Source organism: Artemia franciscana, unplaced genomic scaffold (assembly GCF_032884065.1).
Source record: "Artemia franciscana unplaced genomic scaffold, ASM3288406v1 Scaffold_1013, whole genome shotgun sequence".
Classification (NCBI taxonomy): Eukaryota; Metazoa; Arthropoda; class Branchiopoda; order Anostraca; family Artemiidae; genus Artemia; species Artemia franciscana.
In genome coordinates this window covers 100,003-118,136 of record NW_027062723.1, presented here as the reverse complement: position 1 = coordinate 118,136, position 18,134 = coordinate 100,003, and the positions used below count along the sequence as shown (strand labels likewise).

General features: G+C 35.7%; 1 protein-coding gene across 1 annotated transcript; it reads right to left on the bottom strand.

Moving 5' to 3' along the window:
* Positions 1-2,286: 2,286 nt before the first annotated feature.
* On the bottom strand, positions 2,287-17,771 carry LOC136042287 (nitric oxide synthase 1-like). Its single transcript, XM_065727239.1, has 3 exons — positions 17,613-17,771; positions 13,884-14,020; positions 2,287-2,699 (listed from the first exon to the last, which is right to left on the bottom strand). Exons 1-3 carry the CDS (start codon positions 17,706-17,708, stop codon positions 2,504-2,506), a joined length of 429 nt encoding a protein of 142 aa, XP_065583311.1. The 5' UTR covers positions 17,709-17,771; the 3' UTR covers positions 2,287-2,503.
* Between the last annotated feature and the right edge of the window lie 363 nt (positions 17,772-18,134).

Below are 18,134 nucleotides of genomic sequence, written 5' to 3'. Positions count from 1 at the left end.
GCAATCCCAAGTAATTTAAAGGAAGACACAGAAATATCTGGAGGAATAAGGTTGAGGAAAAGGTGTGAGGTTTTAAGGAAACGTATTGGCATTATAATAGATTTAGAGGGGTTTACTCTCATGTCTAAGACCGCAGCGTCATCTGCAATATCATTGAGGATACTCATAGGGTTGCTTACAAAGTTTCGGAAGCAGGCTCCAACAACCGTTAGTAACAGAAAAAAGGAAGGGACCTAGGAGAGTACCTTGGGGTAATCCATTGTGAACGAGGAGAGGACTGGAATAACGATTCTGATATTTGCCTTCCTGTGTTCTATTTGATAAAAAGGAGGCAACCAATTTAACCAGGAAAGGATCAATATTGAAATCAGTTACAAATTTCTCAACCAAAATATTGTGGTTAAAAAGGTCAAATGCTTATTGAAGGTCAATGGAAATTAAATTTAGCCAGCAATTAGGTTTTTCGAGAATTTTTCCAATTGAGTCAATAAGAAAAAAAGTAATGGGAAGTAGAAGCGGATGTGATATTCCCGAATTGTCTCTGGACAGTAAAAGGTAGGATTTTCTCCTTTATCCAATCTCCAAGGAATCTTCATATAGTTTAGAGAACATAGGAGTAAGTGAAATAGGATGAACACCTTCAACACTAGGTTTTCCGCCTTTCTTATTCAAGGGGGTTATGAGACCCTGTTTCCAAATTTGCAGATACTGGCCAAACTCAGTAATCTCCTTGAAAATAACAGACAAGGGCTTTAAGTCTAAGTCACTGAAAGCACTAATAGGAAGAAAAGGGATATCTAAAGGGCAACACTTGTTTTTTGTAGTTTCCCAATTTTTCTTTTGATATGAGACAGAGATATGGAGGGGAAAGCAGGTGGGAGAATATTAATGGGTAATTGATAAGACAATGCCAGAAGGCTCTGTACGATAGAAGCAAGGAACTTGTTAAGATTATTACCAGTAACTTCTGGGGATTCAGGTAATTTGAAATCAAGTTGGTATAGACTCCTACCACATAACTTTTTCTTACCTCGGAGTACCAAATTCTTAGTTTTTTGGTAAACAATTCTTTGACCTTGTTCTTGAAGTAGGATCAGGCAAATTTTACGTATTTATGTTGTATTACGTTTGTCACTGGAGGACTTTTTAAATCTTTTTTCTGAGAAAGAAATTATATATTTTTGCTTTAGCTTTTTGTGAAAGGTAGTGACTTTTTCATAAAGACCATGCAAAATTATAAATATCAGACCAATCCTCAGTATTCAACCACGTTTCAAAAGAAAAAAGGCCAGCATTTTGAAGAGGGTGGAAAGAGCCATAAGTTACTGAGAATGTATATTTGAAATTAAAAAGGGGGACAGGAGGAGGGGAAAATGATAACTCTTACCCAATGGAGGCAAAGCTGAGGGGGGACTGTAGAAATTATTCAGATAGTTAGCATGACATCTAGAGAGGAATTTCCCCTAGTTGTTGGTATTTTAACTATTTGCCTAACTTTTAGAGAGGAGCATATTGAATTCATCGTAAGTTCATTGGGATTACAAACCAGAAAAAGTCCTGCGCTTGGGTACTTAGAGACAACAAAATCAGCGCTGGTCTGCAACTGCTGGAGAAATTTGCGTTTTGCATCAACATTTTGGTTTGTCCAGTAATAGAAGAAAGCTATTGCAATGGATATTATAGGGACGGGGGAGTATTTTAGGTATAATACTTTGCCAAAGGATTTCATCGTACTCAGATAAATTAAGAACAGGAATAATTTTAGAAAAAAATATTTAAACTATTTTACTAATATCATATGTTAAAAATAAATGAAAGAAATGGTTTCCATTGATATTTATTTTAAAAGAGTTTGATCTGGTAAAATTTCAACAATGACATTTACAGATGGCAAAGCAGTAATTAGGTGTGTGAAGACTAGGTGGCAGATGAGCTTTTCCTTGGACAGAAATTTGTAGAAGCTGCTGGTCGAAAGGAAAATAAACGAGTCATCTCTTATTTATGATTAACTGAGACAAAATTATAAAACATTCTTTTTTTTGTTGGTTTTTCCTTTTTTTTGGACTAAACCAGAATTTTGTGCATGCTTCCAAATCTAGCGTACCCCACCAGTTTTGGACACACAACTTTTATTTTTGAAACATTATTCTTATTCTTTTTCAGTCTTAACTCTTCCTCCCAGCTTATTCAATTGCACTAGGTAGTTTATTAAAGCGGTTACTTATTTAACATCACTAAAAGTTTAATATAAAAAATTAGCGGTAACTAGATCTTCTAGGGCTTCTATGAAATTTTTCGATGTTATTTTAGTCAGAGGAAGAAGAATTTGGAGGATACTGCATTTGAAAGAAAAGGACGGGGAGTTAATCAATGCTACACAATAGCCAATCATGCATATTTTATGGACGTTACAAAAAAAAACTATTAAACGCTTTAAATTGGGCTTTAAGACTAGCTATGTGGACAAACTAAACTGTTCTTCCGCAAAGCAAGTCTATTTATCTTAAATTAATAAGTTTAAAACTGTGAATTGTACCTGTAGCTTTTTCCATTGGATACGTCCAGGACAACGTGGGGCATTCCTCCAGGCAACTGTAGCACCATATTTCAATTCTTCAGTTTTCATGATGTAACCATCTGATTCTTCGATCTGCGTTTTAATTTCGCTCCAACGGTTTAGATGCTCAGCAGATCCAAATCTAGCATGATGAGACCAAAGAATTTTAGTAGCCCCCACAAAGAGTAGAAATGCCACCACAGATAAGTAAATTGTAGACAAGGAAGATAAGTCAATATGCATTGTGATTACAGTTTCAGTACTTTTAAATAGTATCTTCTTTTTTTCTTATGGGAAAAATCACAAGTATGTAATTTGACGTTAATGACGTGAAAAACAGGGAATAAAAAAAATCAGTTATCGGTTATTTCCAAATCTATTAAATTTATTAAGCGACAAGTAAATGCTCGGAGAGCATGACTCTTCAAAAAAAGAAAAAAATATTTTTCAATATAGCCTGAAACTATCCTCTTTTTAAGATTCATCAATACTTATCAAGAATTCCTGTTGTCAATAGAGGCAAAAATAACCAAAAATGGCCCAAACAGCTACTTTGCAAAGTTTTAAAATTTACCATTTGAAAAGATTCGAGTACAAATTCAAAATATCACGTTTTAAATTAAATTAAATTACAAAGGAGGCATAGGCTTAGATTGAAAGTTAGTCATCTATGATGTATTCACCTTATTTTGTACTAGTGTGCCAAATAAGAACCTGGGAGCTTCAATATTAAATCAGATTTGCAAAAAAGGGTGCCAAGAACTTACACAAAAATAGTTCAATTAACAACACTATACTTAAAGACTTTCCAGCTATAGGGTGGGTGCAAATCGCATATAGGGCGAAACCCCAATTTTTCACAGAACTAGAAACTAAATTGCTTCTAAACTTTTTATTTCATTTAGACATGGAGGCATTTACAATCGAAGTGTTTCATTGCAATCAGTGGAAGGAGAATAGCAATTGTTGCAATCCTTTTTGGTAACAATCGCTTGTATGAGGTGTGCATGCAGCAGTCAGGTACACAAAACAGCCATATATTATTTGAATAACGATCTGCTAATGACAACTTTTCAACACAAAGAAGATTTGAAATTAGGGTAATTCATCGCTATACTTGCGAACGTTGGACAGAAAAGAAGAGCAGGGGTGCCTCCCTGAAACAATGGTTCCAAGTCTCAAACCCTTTTTTCATTTCTCATTTCAGTTTTTATTCATTTATGGAATTCCACGGAGATAGTCAGGATCTCTGATCCTCCTTGTGCAAAAACGGCGGTAATGATTTCCCTTACACATTTTGTTCAGACAAAATATGTGCTGTAAAGAATAACAACCAAAGGGCACAACTTCAACATTTTTACAGCGTAATTTCAGCGTAAGTTAAATCAAAAGGAGTTATTTCTTCTGAAGAGATTAACTTACAACTTGCATATTATCATACTGGAATTATTAGATATAGCACCATTAGAATTTGTTCAAAGAGAAGGACAAGATGAAGCCAGTGGAGTCAATAAAATGGGAGAGGCGATTACCCAATAGATTCTGAAAACACAGTTTTTGTTATTTTAAGCAAGAAATTAATAAAACAATAGCGTCTTACCTCCACCCTAGACTTTGATAGATACTATTTTTCTGTATATTCTAACAAAATAGAAAAAAAACTTTACAATCCCCCCCCCCTTCATTTTCATCGATTGATATTCCTGTAAAAGAGACGTGAATGTACATACTATGAACAATTTTAGCTGATAATGGTAGTTTTAGCAAAGCCTGGCGACAATGAGTGAAGGTAGCCCCTTCATGACACCCCTATCGGCTGAGCAGATAATACTCGCTTCAAAGTAAGTGAGGGGGACCTGGAAGCTAGCTGAAATACCTAAATGTAAAAAAGTATGTTTAAAATCCTCAACAAACAGCCAACTCACGCATAGACACCCACATAGCAGATCAGTAATGACGCCAGCCAGCCCTTCATCCTATCCTTTTAAGATAAAAATAAATCCTAGATGGGTGTAAAATTCAAAAAAGTTTTCTTTTCTAACAATGAAATCATTTCTATACCTTAGTCCCCTATAGATATACCTTTGGGGATAACAAGACCCCACATAGCTCTTATAAAAGGGTCACAAGTTAAGCAATTTGCCCACTGTTCACACATATTTAGATTTACTACTATGTATCTTTTTGTGAATTAAAACTTGCCAAAAAAAAAATTGTAAATTTTATTTATTAAGGTTACGAAAATCACACCCTATTTTTCATCAAAATTGCATTCTTTGCAATAACATAAATAAAAGATAATTCTGAACGTCTTTGTTCACTCCAATATATTCGAACGCGGTCAATAATTGTAGTGGCAGTTCTGGCCCCTCTTGCGCCTGGGGAAAAACCCTGATTAGAATTCTCCCTTTCTCCAAAACCTTGCAGCACAAATTCTAACAAAATTGCTACTTATTAGCAACAAAATTGATCAACAAAATTTTTATTTATTTAAATCTGACTTTTCTTACTTTACATGGGCAAATAAAAATCTCGGATTCAATTTCTTTATGTCCACTGCCAACCGCGCCCTTTACTTTATTTCAATTAAAATGAAATTTTAAAAATCGCAAAATCTTTGTAACTCTTATATCATTCATTTGAAAGTTTACACCCCCCAAAATTTTTTCGCCCGGGGCAAGTGCCTCGTCTGTCCCGCTAAAACCACCTCTGGTAGAGTGGTAAGTATCAAATTAAAATAAAAGGCAAAAATTTAGCGAGATAGATGTGACTGGTTTTTACTGCATAACAGATTACATATTGGTGGTATGTTTGACACAGCTGGGCGTCAGACTATTGGACGCAAGAAAAAATAATTTGAAAATTAAAAACCCAACAGTAGAATATGTGTCCATGATAATAGCAGTACCGAAACCATAATAGGGCCAAAACAATTTTCCTTAGAAAAGTTTACATTAGGTTTTTTTAGGACTTTCATTCGTTCATGTTTATAAAATCCTAAGAAATCCTTTTCTTATGTATTTTATTGGAATGCACTTTGTTCATTCGTGTGGTCAATCATTCACTGGAGAATACAAATATTGTAAAAAAAAAAGGTGCTGATTTCAAAAAGTTCGTGGCAACGAACAGTAAGTGAATATGGAGCGCAAGCTAATAGTAACCGAGACTCGAAAATAGTAGTTTTGACAGTGGTACATACGTAGAAAAATTTTGATTTTTTTAGTGATCCTAAATATGCAATATTCATCAAGTTTCAGGTTACCCAAAAAACTCAAGAGCCTGAAAAAATTTACCTGATCTTCAGAAAAAGCGAAAAACACCAACAAAAGGGCAAGTGGTCTTGATGAAAATAATAAAACCAAATCAACATATCTGAGAACCCTGCAGCCCCAGTAGATACTTCAAGTTCTATGGTGTAAAATACAAAATTACGTTTTGTGTACATGGACACAGAAGTGTTTTTATATGTTTTTTTTTTTTTTTTTTTTGTCTTCCCATTGGTAATCATCTCGAACCAATGGTCCCAGATTATCATTACATAAAAAAACAAGTTTCTTCAACTGAAAGTAAGTAGCAACATTAAAACTTAAAACGAACAAAAATTATTACGCATATGAAGAGGTTCACCCTCGTCAATACCTCGTTCTTTACAATAAAATTGGAATTTTGTTCCAACTGTTTAAGAATGACCCCTGAATCACAAAGGCCGTTTAATTAGAATAAATAGCTCTTTTGAAAGTAAAAAGAAAAATACTTTAGCAGGGGTGTCTGATACGGTGAATCTGACGGTGTGATTTGTATTAAGATTCTATGGCTTTTAAAGGGGGTGTTTCTCCTTTTTTCGAAAATGAGGTAAATTTTCTAAGGCTCGTAACTTTTTATGGGTAAAACCAAACTTGATGAAACTTACATATTTGAAATGAGCATACAAATTTAATTCTTTTGATGTATCTATCGGTATCAAAATTCCGTTTTTTAGACTTTCTGTTACTATTGAGCCGCGTCACTCCTTAACTACAGTTTGCTTCCAAGAATTGTTTGATCTTAGTCCCTTGGCGATATGGGCGACATGAAATTTTCATGTCGCCCATTTCTGGGGCGACATGAAAATTTCTTCAAGATTAAACAAATCAGTTTTATTGGTAAAAAAACACAAATATTGCAAAGATTTTTGATATATCGTAAAAATTGCAAAGATAAAATTTATTAGGAATGATTTAGTATTGGATCTTTTTTTCGGTATATGATATGTTTGAATACAGATGACTGAAAACTTTGCGTTTGGGAGAGACCGAAATCCCTTTATTGAGGTTTTTTCACAGCACTCTCCCCTCCAAGGAGGGTGAAAAAAAAATCTTAAAGCAACGTGTATGTTATCCCACCCCAACTATTGTTCATTGGTATTTTACGAATTAGGATTTATTTGATAAAACATTGTATTGTCAGTGTTAATGTGTCTCATCTAGGACAAACTACAAATAAGAGACAAATAATACCAAATAATAACAACGCGAATGAACAGACGCCCAAGCTAACCTTCGATATTAAATCTTCATTTGTCATGGCTGCAATATCAGCTTTTTTCTATAAATGAGTTTTATGTACCCGCCCAGTCGCAAGTGCTTTTTTGTATCTTTCTTTGGGCGTCTTCTTGGATCCCAGGGGCGAGTTGCAGGAAAGGATCAGTAGCTGACAACCTGACTCAACCAAAAGGGAAAAAAGAGATAATGCTAACCATATACGAAAAGCAACCGTAAAGAATGCTTCAGCAAACCAGCGACCTATAGTAAAGAGAAAAAAAGGCTCCTGGAGCACCAAAAAGAAAGAGGGATTTTGCTGATTTCGTAAAGCTGATCATCGTATGGGTCAGCAAAGGTGGTTGACAAACCCTCAAGGATGAAGATGTTGTCCTTCTTATGGAACCAAAGATTATGGAAGACAATCTGAACTGTTCTCCTGATATTGTCTTGGTGAAATTAGAGGGCAGCATAACAAAGGAAAGATGCAAAGATGGCATCGTCGGTCAAGGAGGAGGTGAATAACTCAGGAGAGAGATGCTTAGCCCTAGCCATAGGATACATAACCCTGATAAGAAATTTTTCCATCGACTATGCAAAAGTGGGATAACTGGAGAAGCTTTCGAGGCTGTTGGTGGCATGAAATCAGTTTCATTTCTCAAGGAGAGATTGGCCTAAGAAAGACTCACATTAAAGAAGGAAAACAAATCGAACAACATTTGGCAACTGATGAAGATCTGACTGGGAAAATACAGGAGCGGGACTACCGTCTCCCATTTGGAATGAGGTTTTAACACTGTTAAAACATCTTTTTGAGGGAGCTTCGAAACATATTTTATAATGATGCCAGCATATATGCCAAAGGACTAGAATTTTGGAGGCTAATCTGCATCACTTTCAAGAAGCCGCCTATAATCTTGGAAAGTTGCTGGGAGAGACGCGGACAAGTATAGCAACGGCATAGGAGCCATGTACCATCACCAGAAAAATTATACAGAAGATCAGAGAGGCAGAACTCCATCTCCATTATGGGCTAATTACCACTCCAAGAGCATGCATTTATAATTCCAAAAAACTTGTGACCCTTTTATAAGGGCTATAACCAAAAGGCTTAACCAAAAGGGAAAAAAGAGATAATGCTAACCATATACGAAAAGCAACCCCAAAGAATGCTTCAGCAAACCAGCGACCTATAGTAAAGAGAAAAAAAAAAGGCTCCTGGAGCACCAAAAAGAAAGAGAGATTTTACTGATTTCGTAAAGCTGATCATCGTATGGGTCAGCAAAGGTGGTTGACAAACCCTCAAGGATGAAGATGTTGTCCTTCTTATGGAACCAAATATTATGGAAGACAATCTGAACTGTTCTCCTGATATTGTCTTGGTGAAATTAGAGGGCAGCATAACAAAGGAAAGATGCAAAGATGGCATCGTCGGTCAAGGAGGAGGTGAATAACTCAGGAGAGAGATGCTTAGCCTTAGCCCTAGGGTACATAACCCTGATAAGAAATTTCTCCATCTACTATGCAAAAGTGGGATAACTGGAGAAGCTGTCGAGGCTGTTGGTGGCATGAAATCAGTTTCATTTCTCAAGGAGAGATTGGCCTAAGAAAGACTCACATTAAAGAAGGAAAACAAATCGAACAACATTTGGCAACTGATGAAGATCTGACTGGGAAAATACAGGAGCGGGACTACCGTCTCCCATTTGGAATGAGGTTTTAACACTGTTAAAACATCTTTTTGAGGGAGCTTCGAAACATATTTTATAATGATGCCAGCATATATGCCAAAGGACTAGAATTTTGGAGGCTAATCTGCATCACTTTCAAGAAGCCGCCTATAATCTTGGAAAGTTGCTGGGAGAGACGCGGACATGTATAGCAACGGTATAGGAGCCATGTACCATCACCAGATAAATTATACAGAAGATCAGAGAGGCAGAACTCCATCTCCATTATGGGCTAATTACCACTCCAAGAGCATGCATTTATTATTCCAAAAATGAAGATATAGTCAGGACGCCACGCTTGGCTATCACGCTTATTTCAAGAAGGGTGCACGACGGAATGGGGTTATTATGAAACATATACCAAAAGATAACCTAAAAAAATGCTGATACCGAAAACAAAAACTGCCCTTTAAAACAAGGGGGGAAGTCTTTTAAATTTGGATCTGAACTTCAGATTTCCCGAAAATCGTTATCTAGCGAGCAAAAGCCGCAAACGCCGGTTTCACAAGTCATTTTCCGGTGTTCTTTAGAAGAAAAAAGCAAGATTGGTTTTGTTTTGACTGCTGTTGCTTTAGTATCAAGACCGAATAAAGACAACAGAAGTGGAGAAAGAAGTTCCTGGCGATAGTTTTTGGTTAATTAAGTGGAGGTTGCATAGCATATGATGTTACTTGTGAGTAAGGCCTTTTTTGCATGTCATCACTTGGTCTCATTGAGTAATTTTTCTATTATCCAAAAAGTCTTGAGTGAAAGGGTATTCCTCTGAAGCTGAAATTAGAATTCTCTATGCTTAAGGCCCATATAATGTCAGTTTTCTTTTGCTCTCTTGATCCATGTCCAAACCATTTTGACTGGCAAACCAATAGCTGTATTTTTGGCACTTGCTCACCAGGAATCAGAACTGACACAAAGTTGGTCATGAACCTCAGTGGAAAGGATTTTCCTATCCACTACATGGATTACATCCAGTCAGGCCATAATGAGATAGATATGAAATAAACAGACCATGCGATTCATAATTTAATCCTTTATCTGAATACAATAATCATTTCACATAATTTAGAAAATTCTGGAATTTTCAGTTACCAGAATTTGGAAAGCCTGATTTCGTTTTAATCTTCAGCTTTCTGGGAATTTGGGGTCTAGGCGACCCCACCCACAACCATATAGCCTGGCCCCAAATCCCTTCGTCTCCCCCGAAAGACTGATTAATAGAATCTAGAGGATGTACGGAGCCCCATCAGTGATATATCTTCTAAATTTGGTATAGGTACAGTTTAGGTTCCCCTGATAAAAACAACTTGTTTTTTTATTGAATATTATTCGCTTAATTGGGCAATGATCATTCAGTCAATAATCAGATTCTGTCTAGTAGAAATAGGATACAAACAAATAACTTTTTGCTGTATATTCGGGTTCTATTAGCAGGGCCTCTGTATCCTTCACTAAAAGGTCAACTAACATATCTCCAACTTTATACTAAATTTCTTCAAGGAATTTCAAGAGGAAATGATCGTTAATATTTAGATATAGTATTGAACTCTGAATTGAATGGTATTTTTATTTCTTAGCTATCTCATTAAGGTCCTAAATTCCAAATTAAACAAATTGTGAGCAGACATATTATTGACAAATACAATTGTGGGTAATTAAAGCAAAGCTTTAAAGTAAAGCAATTAAAGTGAGTTAAGAAAGTAAAAATTCAAGTAAACAAAGTTAAAACTATATTAAAATTTAAATTGAAAAAAAAATTAAAACTAAAGTTGAAATTAAAGTAAAATTAATCAAAGTAAAGTAAAGCTTATCGAATGCATGTTTTCCAGAGTACCAAAGAGGAGGATTTGCAGATAGAACTGAAGTAGTTGACCTGCTTCCAGGTATCCAGACTGTCAACTGCGAGAGATTTGCCATTGAACTGAGGAGCATACATGAAGAAGCAGATATCCGTGTCACTCTTCACACGGGGTTCTGTACCAGGACGGGGTCTTATAAGACCACTCCTAATGTGTTGGTTTGCTTGCAGGACAAAGTCATTTCAATCACAAAACTTGCAAATAGACTCCCGTCGTCTCTAGTGAATTCAATTGTGTTTTTGCACTCCTAATGTGTTTGCACACGGGGTTCTGTACCAGGACGGGGTCTTATAAGACCACTCCTAATGGGTTGGTTTGTTTGCAGGACAAAGTCATTTCAATCACTAAACTTCCAGATAGACTCCCACCGTCTATAGTGAATTCAATTGCGTTTTTGCACTGTTTCACCGGTTGTGATATTTTGAGCTTCATTTTCTTCAAAGAAAAGAAGACGATCCTTAGAGCAGTCGTACCGTGGTTACCTCGAATATCTGCTCTTGCTCAAATGATTTTGGAAGAAATCGACCGAGTAGTTGAGCTTGAGGAAGATATTATGAAGCTGTATTATGAGATTTTGATCGCTTCAAACAGAAACCTACAGGAATTTTCGGGTTTGAATGACCTCCTTTCACTTGTTCCCTTCGCCGGAAAACGCTGAAGAACCTGCCTCAAACCGACGGCTTCTTTGCCTTACATGCGAAACGGTGCATTTACCAATGGCCCATTATGCTGCAGGTCCTTATGCCTCGGACGGGAGATGAAGAACAGATGCATAGTACCCATTAAATCAACCCTTCCGGCTTGGCCATCCACTATTCAGAAAACTTCACCACATTCCAAGTGTAAATCTTGTGGACAAAAATGTCCATGCGCAGACAGAAGTTGCGATATTTTGTGCTCTTGTTGTGGGAAGTGCTGCGAGGCCGAGGCTGATTCAGACGAGGAATAATTGTGAGCGACTTGAAATGGAGGGGTACTAAGAAAAAAACATTATGAATTTGGGAAAGTGAAAAATAAATAAATAGTGTTAATTCTGACTTTGTTCAGTTTCTTTACCTGCGTTATTGCTGCCATTTTTTTAACTAATCGTGTTAGTTTGCTATGAAGACATTCTATAGCCTCTAGGCATTTCTATCTCGTACTTGAGCGGAAAACTGCACCTCAAACTTTGCGGAAAATGCATTTTCTTGCATGAAACACCAAAAGTATAATAAAATATCAAGTTTTGGAGTGTTTCACCCATTGCAAGCAAGTTCCCTTGATAATTTTCGAATCAGCATGGTCGGCTTAGCAGGAGGGGGGGGGGTCTAATTATCATACTTGTCCCATCCCGTCAAGGTATATTTCACATTTTCCTGGTGCCCAGACTAATAATTGGAAACTATCCAAGTAAAGTTCAATAGATGTAGTCACAATAATTCTGAAAAACCTAATTGGTTATAGACGTGTAGTATTTTGTTTGGCTTATATGCCACATGATGAAGAAGAACAACCCGCTAAGCTAAGGTAATAGGAAATAGAGAATATGAGGGTGAGAAAAAAAACTAAGCACATCATTAACATCTACATTCCACAGCTCACAAATGTTTGTGAAAGAAACCACTAAGTGGGAAGCACAACTCCGACCGTTTACAGCCTAGCAAAAGATAGTTTGCAATCAACAACGCTTGATTAATAGCTAATAAAATGTCCTACAGCACATGTACCACAAGTCAATTAGATAGTTCAGATCCATATCTTAAGGTTTCTCCTAAAGTTACTTTCTCTCATTTTTGGACCAGAAAAAAAGCATTAAATAGAAAAAAAGGGGGTAGGGTGCCTCCCCGTAACAATGGTTCGAAGTCTCAAAACCTCTGCTTCCCCCACACCCTGAATGTCACAATATAGTAGCCTAAAAATACTCTTTTTCGCATTTCGACCCCCCTACCTCTCTGGAAAATTCTTTTTAATCCACTACAACCTGAGAGTTGGACGAGCGTGGACATACGTACACTCCCACATACAAACTCAAAGTCTGTGGAAACTATAGACCTCGGAAGTAAAAATCAGAGTTACAGTTTATCAAGTTACCAAATCACAGACAATATCTCCAAGCCACCGATAGTTCCAAGTTTTATAGCAGAGAAGATGTCATATTCATGATTGATATTGCTCTGTTCCCGATGGTTTTTTATGGTCCGTGATGTGTGGCTTGTATTAGAAAAACTGCCAATCCCTCATACAGAGTCCCAATGCTCAAAATGATCTTTTAAATGCTCAACAGTTTCATTGAAGAACTCGTGCTAGGCATACGGTACTATATCTAAGATTACGCATGACAAAATGACATACAACAACATAAAAAAAAGTTCGCCAGGTTCAGCTACTAGTTCTAATATGTTTATACTGTGTAGATTTTCGTACACTGAAAACATTATTTACGCATATAGAAGCCGATGTAAATTAGATTATAAAAGAATAATTTTAGCATTAAGAAAAACAAGGATCCTATTTTATAATTGGCTAATTTTGTCTGTAATTAAGTGAATTTACGACGTTATAACGTGACGTCAAAATCATGTACAAGGTTTAAGAATATAAATGGAAAGGTGGTATATGGCAACATGAAAAAATAAAATTTACCATGTATAATTATTATTCCTACTATATATATTATACAGATTCTTCCAACACCAAAAACATTAAAAATTTACTTGTGCAGAAAACGATGCATATGGAACTATAAAATAGTAATTTATACATTAGCAAAAATAAAGATTAATCTATTATATAATTGGCTCATTTAGTCTATGAATACGTAAGCAAACGTAGGATATTATAAAGTAGTGTCAAAATTCATGCATGAAGTTAAAGTTACATCAACAAGGGCCGAAAGTCGGAAATATCAAGTGTAACTCACGAGGATAGGCTATTCACCTAGCAAAAATACAATCTTTTTCACCATCACCAGTGAAATCAAGTTTGAAGTGATACAAAATAATAATACCCTGAACTAGCTTATGGCAGGAACTGAATTTCATATACCATACCTGCAAAAAGAAGGCAGATCCCCCTTAGAATATCTACAAAATAGGGAGAAAGTGCTTACACTTTCAACTTCATCCTTTCCAAGGATCTAGTCCCTTCTAAGGTTGAGCCTGTGCATATTTTCAGTTATAAAGATGTGTCATCTTCATGTATAAAGATGACACATGATTTACATTGCGAAAAAGAAAAAGAAACTCACTTTTCAATGGAAGCATAAAACTCGTCAATAAACTTTTTAGCATCGTCCAAAACTGCGTCTCCAGTCCTAATGGGTTTCACTTCTTTAATGGTGTTCATATGATTTGCAGTACATATTGTTGAACGGCAATTCAAAGCCTATAAAAGAAATAAATATTGAATAAATAAAGAATATAATTAACTAATAAAAAAGAAAAAATCCACATTCGGATGTATGCACAAAAAAACATCAAAAAACGCATAAAAATCTGTTTATATCTATTTTTGTTTCGGTTTTACGAGTCAGACAAACATTTCAGGGGCAGATTTAAATCAAGATTAAGTAGTTGTGCGTATCAAATCATGGCTAATTGTAGAAAAAGCCAAGAGAGATAGTCCGAGAGAGTGAGAGGCAAATCTGGCATAAGCCCTTTTTAGATTTATATAAAAATTATTTCAGATCATTTATTGACAGATAAGTCCATCTATCATTCGTCAATTGATACAATCCGCTCAAAATTGATACAAAGTTTTCTTGGATGATTTGGAAGGGTCTCTCATCCCAGTTTTGAACTGTTTTTGGATTTAGTGTGTGACACATGTGGGAAAACATTTTCATGGAGAATGGTCACACCTCTAGTCAAGAGTTCACGACGTTTCGTTCGAATACAAAGGCTTACTTTTTGTGAGCATATAGCTGTAACACTAATTATTACTGACTCGTTTATTTTCAGGACAGTCACAAAAGGTAGGTTCCTGTGAACTCCGGAATACTGTAAGCATGACATAAAACCTGTCATTTAAACATACGTCGTGGATTCTTGACTGAAAGTGTAATTTTTTCTTCATAGCAATATGTCTCCACATGTGGTACTACTAAACCAAGAAATTATTTAAAACTGGGGAGGAAGGTCGCTCCCAATACCCATACTATTCTAACCTTGCCTTTCAGACATTCTTTGTTTATACCCCATAAAGAGGCTTTGGTCACAAAAAACATTTCCGATCCAATTAAACAGTTAAATCAGATGCAAAAGTGGCTTCAAGATCAATACAAAGAATTTCATGCAAGAAAGATGCATAAATTAGAATAGCGATGGAACGGGTACATAAATGTTGCCGGAGACAATGTTGAAAGGTTTCGAAAGTTTTGAATTGATTAAATAAATCGTCTACGAGTTACAGCGAATTGTCTCGTTACTTATGGAATGACCCTTGTGCAGAACACTTTTTCATCATGACTGCGTTGGCAAGCGCCAATTGAGGGTCCAAAATTTTTCCAATGTCTTCAACATATAATGTAAAATTTGAACAGTTTTTAAATATTGATGATTCAGTAATAAATAAACCTAGAAAATCTTGGATAGGGATAATGTTATTTATGTACATCCAAGATCACCAATCTGCCAACAGTTAAATCTTCACCTTCTGTTTTTGCAACAGCTTGACAAAGGGTCAAAATGTAAAAAGCTCAAATGAGAGCATTTTCTCCAGATGTGCGAGGGGATCAATCGTCGCAAAATACGCCTATTTTATTTCTTAGCTTGTCATGCACAAATGGTAATAAAGTCAACGAGTAAAGTTTATAGTACAATAATGCTTGCCCAGGATTTTGAAAATGTGTTTCAACTCTTAGAACTTCTTGCTGACCCCTACAAGTACCTTCCAAGCAGAATTTTTGAATTAAGAGCTATTATATAACTAGGAATTTTTTCTACAGAGATGGGGTTTTACAAAAAAAATCAAAGGTTTAAATTGTCAAAATACAAAAAAAAAATAGAAAACCCTCCTTTACCCTCCTGTTCTTAATTCTTGGTTAACCTTAATTCTGGGTTAAGCCTAGAATAGCTAGCTAACTTCCTAAAACATTAACAAAATCAATTTATAGAGGTATTTGAAAACTTCACCAACAAACTTTTTACGAGTTTCTATCATATTGTTACCATTGACCTTTCATTTTACCGGTCATATTAGGGCAATGTGAAACTAGTATATTAGTTAGTAACGCTTGCGGTGGTTTTCATTTATTTTTGTCCACTAAAAACTGTACAGCCTACCTAAGGTTCACACTAGAGAAATTTCCTCGAGTAGCCTTCTCATTTTGTACAGTAAAAAACGATTGGATATTTTTTTGTTTCTTTTTTTATCCTCAAAATCTAACATGTTTTTGTGTCACAAAAGAAAATGTATTCAGTAAGCATTACAGATTTAGAAAGACAAAATAAAACAAAAAGAAATTACCGCATATTTACCACATAGACTGTAGAAAAATAAGTATGAATAAAGCAACATAAAACAAAAGAAATAGTTTTGGCTTTTTCTTTTGAGTAGCATCCGCATGAAGGGAATAATTCCCAGAGGCGCCCTTTTTCTACAGATTTTACCAAAACACAGTTGAAAAAATAGGTACTTACTTGTTATATCAACCACGCCACAGAAGTGTGGCTAGGTTAATCATAACGAAATATACTAAAATACTGGCACATACGCAGGGGGGGGGCTTCGGGCCCGCCCCCCTGAAATTTTGTGAAATGTATAATTTCCCCATGGTTTTTTGGGATTTCTAGCAAAAATGGGACATTGATTAAGAATCTAGATACATGAGTGAAGCCTTTTTTGGGGGATTTTACAGCATGCAATTATCCGGTCAAGTTACTGCCCAATTATTAATCCATTTTCTGTCTAACTTTTTCCCCTCTTTGAAGTAATTAGCGATTGTACTGTTATTTTTTTTATAAAGAGAGTTTGCTTTCCACAGCAAAATAGAATTATCCTTGATATTAGGGCGTTTATCCCCCCTTTTCAGGATAAAGTACAGCTTTTAATGAATCAATTTTGGAAACTATCATTTTTCATTAAAATCTACGTTTTTGCAATAGAAGAACTACCCCCCACAGCACCCATATTGCACTGTTAACCCTAAAATTTCCCTTTCAGTGGGATATAATAGATCAATCACTGGTTCTAAATCGCTATGAACATAACCTGAGCCTAAAACGTACTTTTGAGGCTTCAGTCTTCTTCCCTCCATCCGCTACAATACTACAGATCAAAGCTAATCTGTATTTTCCGATATGCTTGCTTTTTGCATTACTAAATAAAAAAAAAAGTGCTACTTTATATCTGCTGTTTCGAAAGTTTTGCCCCCCCCCCCCCCCGAAAAAAAAAATTCCTGCTTACGTGCCTGCTAAAATATGATGAAAATATAGTATTTTAGTAACAAAATTATGGAAACAGCAACGGAGAATTATGGAAAGCATGCCATCCAGGACCCATTATATCAAATACCTAGCTTAATCACATCAACACACCAAATGTTTAAACAAAATATACCTGCATAGATACCATTTATCTCGCTCATGCTAAGCTGATCATCTCCGAGTGGACACAGAAAAACAGTTTCATTACAGATCAAGAACAATGTTGTCACTACAACACATACCAAGAAATGAGTAGAAAGCAGGAAGGTCAGAATAATTTTATTACTTATTAAGGCCTTTAAATGAGGCTAAATAATAATAATCGCGTGGATTAGTAATCACTGCTTATGTTCTTTTAAAAAAGAATTTCTTATTTTTCTCTGTTCTGTAAGTAGAATCGGGAAGATTTTTGCAAAATTATTGTCAATCCCTAGGGGGGAGGGAGGAGTCTTAAGCCAAGGTATACCAAAAAGAAGAAAAAACAACACCTGGGTTAGAAACCTAAAGAGTGTACACACTGCTTATGACACAAGTTAAAATAAAAAGCTTACCTTGACGTTACTTGTCGAATGCAGTGTATCATAAAGGACTTCACCAGTGGACCAGTTTTTAAGCCGTATTCCTTCATTATTAGCATGCTGCTTCATTTTGTACGTCCTTCCCGCACTGATAGTGTTTTGTCTGCTAAAAAGAAAGGAAGAATCATAAAGCAAAAAAAAAAAAACATTGACCTGGAAAGAAAACCAAATTATAGAAAATACGAACACTGTCCAGGTCAATAAGAAATAAAAATCTTCTCGCACAAATTGCTTCAATTTTACGCAAGATTCCGGTAATGATTAAGATAAAATGATGCTATAGAATTTCAATTATTAAACATAGAAGTGCCATATGGGTTTATACAATTTAAAATATTGTTCATTTTGAAACAAAACATATATATAAAGCATGACAGAAATCTACAAATAAAGAACATCGTTTCAGATGTAGGTTCCGCTCACGAGCGTATCCAGAGAGTTATTTAGCAAGCGATTGATATATCAAAGGGTGGGGGGGGGGAGGTAAATTAAAAT

Excerpts from the sequence above, each read along its gene's own strand:
- LOC136042287 (XM_065727239.1), bottom strand. The coding sequence starts at position 17,708 with ATGAAGCAGCATGCTAATAATGAAGGAATACGGCTTAAAAACTGGTCC. Across the intron at positions 14,021-17,612 it reads ATTCGACAAGTAACGTCAAG|GCTTTGAATTGCCGTTCAAC; the intron begins GTAAGCTTTTTA and ends TTTCTTTTATAG. Across the intron at positions 2,700-13,883 it reads TTTTATGCTTCCATTGAAAA|ATTTGGATCTGCTGAGCATC; the intron begins GTGAGTTTCTTT and ends TCATCATGCTAG.